Source organism: Salvia miltiorrhiza, chromosome 1 (assembly GCF_028751815.1).
Source record: "Salvia miltiorrhiza cultivar Shanhuang (shh) chromosome 1, IMPLAD_Smil_shh, whole genome shotgun sequence".
Taxonomy (NCBI): Eukaryota; Viridiplantae; Streptophyta; class Magnoliopsida; order Lamiales; family Lamiaceae; genus Salvia; species Salvia miltiorrhiza.
In genome coordinates, this window is record NC_080387.1 from 35,002,004 (window position 1) to 35,006,126 (window position 4,123).

Below are 4,123 nucleotides of genomic sequence, written 5' to 3' on the forward strand. Positions count from 1 at the left end.
AAGCAATGTATTTCGTTTCAAGAAAGGAAATGTAATAAATTTTCTGCATAAACTTTGCTTTGATTGAATATTAAGTATATTGGATCACAGATTGAAGAAATTGATGAAAATCGCGCAATTTTGTACAAATGTTCTTGAATTCACAACTGAATTATCGGCGTTGGTTGTGAATTCACAATTGAAATAGTGTTGATTATTGTTGATTGTGAATTCAAGTTTAATTGGTTGTGAATTCACAACTTGAAAAAATGTTGATTGTGAATTCAAGTTTTATCGGTTGTGAATTCACAACTTGAAATAGTGTGGGTTGTGAATTCACGCGAATTCACAACTAACACTATTTATAGTTGTGCATTCAAACTTTAAAACTTGAATTCACAACCAATACTTGTTATTCAGTTGTGAATTCGAGTTTTAAAGCTTGAATTCACAACCAAAATTTATTTTGGTTGTGAATTCACTGATTGTGAATTCGTGGGTATTTGTAAAAAATTTATATGTATGGGTAAAATGGTAACTGTGGGTATTTTTTTAAATTTTTATATTAGTGGGTAAAATTTATTTTTACTATATAAAAGTGGCTATTTTCAAAATCCACTCTATTTTCTATGAGTATTTTTTTCACTAATTTCACTTACATAAATGTTCAATTTTACACATTAATTTTCTACTATTATGAGTTTAATTACATAATCAAAAATATTCCTAAAAAATCATCCGACAAATTTCTACATGCAAATCCTCAAAGCTAATGCATGAAATTTAACCAGATGAAATAGAGAGACAGAAACCTGGCAACATATATACATCTGCAATCTTCCATTTCTTCTTCTCTTTCATGCTTTCGTTAATGCAAAAACATGTGGTTCCATCACATACAATTGAAGTTACACGGAAAAAAGAAATGGTCTAAAGGAACAACCTTACAAGCAGCAGGGTACAACCCCCTAAAAAACCAAATAAAGAAAGAAGGAAGAAACAAAAAAATGGAAGCATATAGGCTTTACCAATATACAAAATTTTCCGAGTTTCACTGAATTCATGTCCTCAAAAAGTGAACAAGATGGGAGACTTCTTGCCATAGACACTCTCGTCTGCAGCTTAGCTCCGAGCCGTGCCGCCGTCATTTCTTTGTATAAATCAGGTATGGATCTTGAGCAATAGCTAAAACATCAGGTCGCTCTGCTTGATTGTATGTTAGGCAACGGCGAATAAAATCCTGCAGCAGCAATAAACGTAATGTTTCAAGTTATCAAGAAACAAGACCAATAAACGTATCTGGCCACTTGTAGATTCTCTCATTTGCACGTTTCTCGTGCAAATTTCATTATAGCAATATATAGACAGGGGAATAGAAGAAAGAGATCCGTTGCATTGTACAACATTGAGCTAGGACATGCAAGGTTTACCTTTGCCTCATTAGATACAGATGGTCTTGAAGGGAACTCAACTTTACGGGCTTTAATAATTGTATCTTCACGGAGAATTCTCTCTTGACTCTGGTCGTGCCCAAAAGGCCGTCTGCCAAACAGCATTTGGTACAACAAGACACCCAGAGACCAAACATCAACCTGTATAACAAATCCATTTGCATAGATGGTAAAACGTAAATATCACAATTTTATGGAGTAATAAAAAGGATAAAAGCAAAAAAGAAAAAATCTCAAATTACTGACCTTTGAGGAAATTAGAGGTGTCCTGCTTAGCTCAAAACATTCTGGAGGCAGATACCTGGAATTATCAGTGTTAGATATTTTTCCGGAAAATATAGAAATAAAATTGAAAAAACATGAAGTAGAGGAAAACTGTGCAAAAGAGAAAAAAAAAAAAAAAAACTCATAAGATGGTATAGAAACTTTGATGTGGCGGCCTCCACAAAGAGGGTCAATTAATCAAGAAATTCGAAAGCCACATCAATGGCTATGGCACCTGAAAGCCGCCAAAGCAAATGATGGAATTTGTATGCTAACTAATCCGGACTCACCAATATGTACCAGCACCCTGCGATGTAAGTTCCATGCCTTGGGATCCAACATTGTCCTCCACAATCTTGCTAAGACCGAAATCTGTGACTTTAGCAACACCAAATTCATCAAATAGAACATTTCCAGGTTTCAAATCGTAATGAATAATTTTTTGCGATCTTTTATTCAGGTAAACAAGGCCCTGAAAGATCTGGACCACAATAATTCTAGCTTCTCTCTCTGGAAGTACCGGTGTTGCTTTAAGAACAGCATCGAGATCCTTGCCTGGGAAGAAGAGAGAAAACTAAAAGTTACCATCACTTATATAGTTATATAAAGTGTCAATCATAATAAGGGTATTGAATGTGTAATGCATAATATGCATATCCTTAGGATAATAATGTTCCTTCAATATTTATCCCATCTTCAGGAAAATATGATCAATTGATGATAATGATATAGCGAGTATAATTAATCATACCACTGCAATACTCCAAGACAGTGCAGAATGTGTTGTGATCAATCTCAAAGATGTCCCAAAGCCGAACTATGTGACGGTGGACCAAGGTTTTGTGAATATTATATTCCCTGATCGCATGCCGTATATAGCTTTGCTTCTTCTCTTCACTCCACTGAGCATTCAAACCATGTAGCTTACAGGCAACATATCTATGTTCTACCAAGTCAAAAGCCTGCGAACATAATTTACCAACAGACAACAGTATAAGATTGTTATCTTCATTATTATAAATATAGAGTGAAAAATAAGTTCATAGTTTCACATTATGAAGTTGCATGTACTGGGATTTTAGAAGGTTGATAAGATATCAAGCATACAAACATAGCCCCGACCTTATAAACTTCACTAAATCCTCCTTTGCCCAAAAGGTTTAAGAGAGCATAACGGTGATGCAATATCTGAAAATTGTTGAAACGAGAGCCATCCTCATCCCTTATACGTTTCATTTCACGTATTAATCTTCCTTTTTTCCAACTCATGCCGGTCTCTTTCACGCATTACAGCTTCCTCCTCCTAGAGACAGTGTGGGTGCAAATTATGAAATTATTAGGAGAAACAAAGGGAGAAGTAAAGAAGAAACAAGCTTACCCGTTTGATGCTGGCTAGACGAGACTTGAAAATTTCATCCTGCATGAGAATATCTTCTTCCTGAACCCCACCCTCTGCATCAGCTACCTCACCCTTGTCTGGAAGAGAGAAAAAATGCCATAGTTTTCATTATACTAGGGAAAAGAATCAAAAACAACTCTGATACAATAAGGAAGAAGAAAAACAAAACAAAATAAAATAAATGAAAAAGCTGTTATGCCCTATATCTATATGATACATAGATTTCGATTAACATTGGATTACTTACAAATTATACTTGTTCAATTCCAGTGCTATAACATCCTTCTAGCACAAAAAGAATAAATACAGAGGTTGCATAACAGTGGGGTCCATGAAGAAAACCAAGAAACAGCTCACAAACAGCGTAAATAGAGTTTAGGATGTTTATAGAGGATACTGCACCTGACATCTCTACAGCCGACAAGAAAACAGACAAAAGAATGTTTGAATTTCCTTCCCCAACACCAACAGTGTAGGTTGTTGGGTGCTTCTCACTTTTGGAACAAAATTTACCAGACCATTAACGAGATTTTGTCTAAACTGCCACCAAAATAGGACAAAAGTAGATCCTTCTTCCAACTTAAAACTAACTTGTCTTTTGAAATCATTTGGATCACCTCAAAATCTCACCAACGTACACTGAGACAACCCATAAGTAGAGCAGCATAAGATTTGATGAATATATTTACCTGTTGGCCGTTTCTTCAGAGATTCCTCTGTCTTTCAATTGCCTCCTTCGTTTCCAACAAAATCCTCTGCACATAAAAGCACAATTAAAAAGGCAAAAAAATTACAGGCTGAGTATGATAAAAGTCTTTTATGTAAATGGAACCAAACATTCACTGGAAACACCATGGGATGAACCAATGCTCCCTAAGAGGTAATACAAGGCCACATTTGCGGACTTGTCAATAACATCATAAGAACTTTTGGATATGATGAGCTCATTTGGAATCCAAGAATCATGTGGCATATTACACAAATAAGAACAATAACAATAAATGAATCAGTTAAAGCATGGAAGAGCATC

The 4,123-nt window shown here is 35.2% G+C and overlaps 1 protein-coding gene across 1 annotated transcript; it reads right to left on the minus strand.

Annotated features, from left to right (window-relative positions):
- Positions 1–804: 804 nt before the first annotated feature.
- On the minus strand, positions 805–4,066 carry LOC131007065 (serine/threonine-protein kinase TOUSLED-like). The gene is given in 11 exon segments (XM_057934213.1): positions 805–1,219; positions 1,410–1,571; positions 1,677–1,731; positions 1,985–2,249; positions 2,446–2,656; positions 2,817–2,951; positions 2,953–2,997; positions 3,073–3,170; positions 3,783–3,800; positions 3,803–3,848; positions 3,926–4,066. Coding segments are annotated over 11 exon segments (1,272 nt in total). The 3' UTR covers positions 805–1,123.
- Positions 4,067–4,123: the final 57 nt, after the last annotated feature.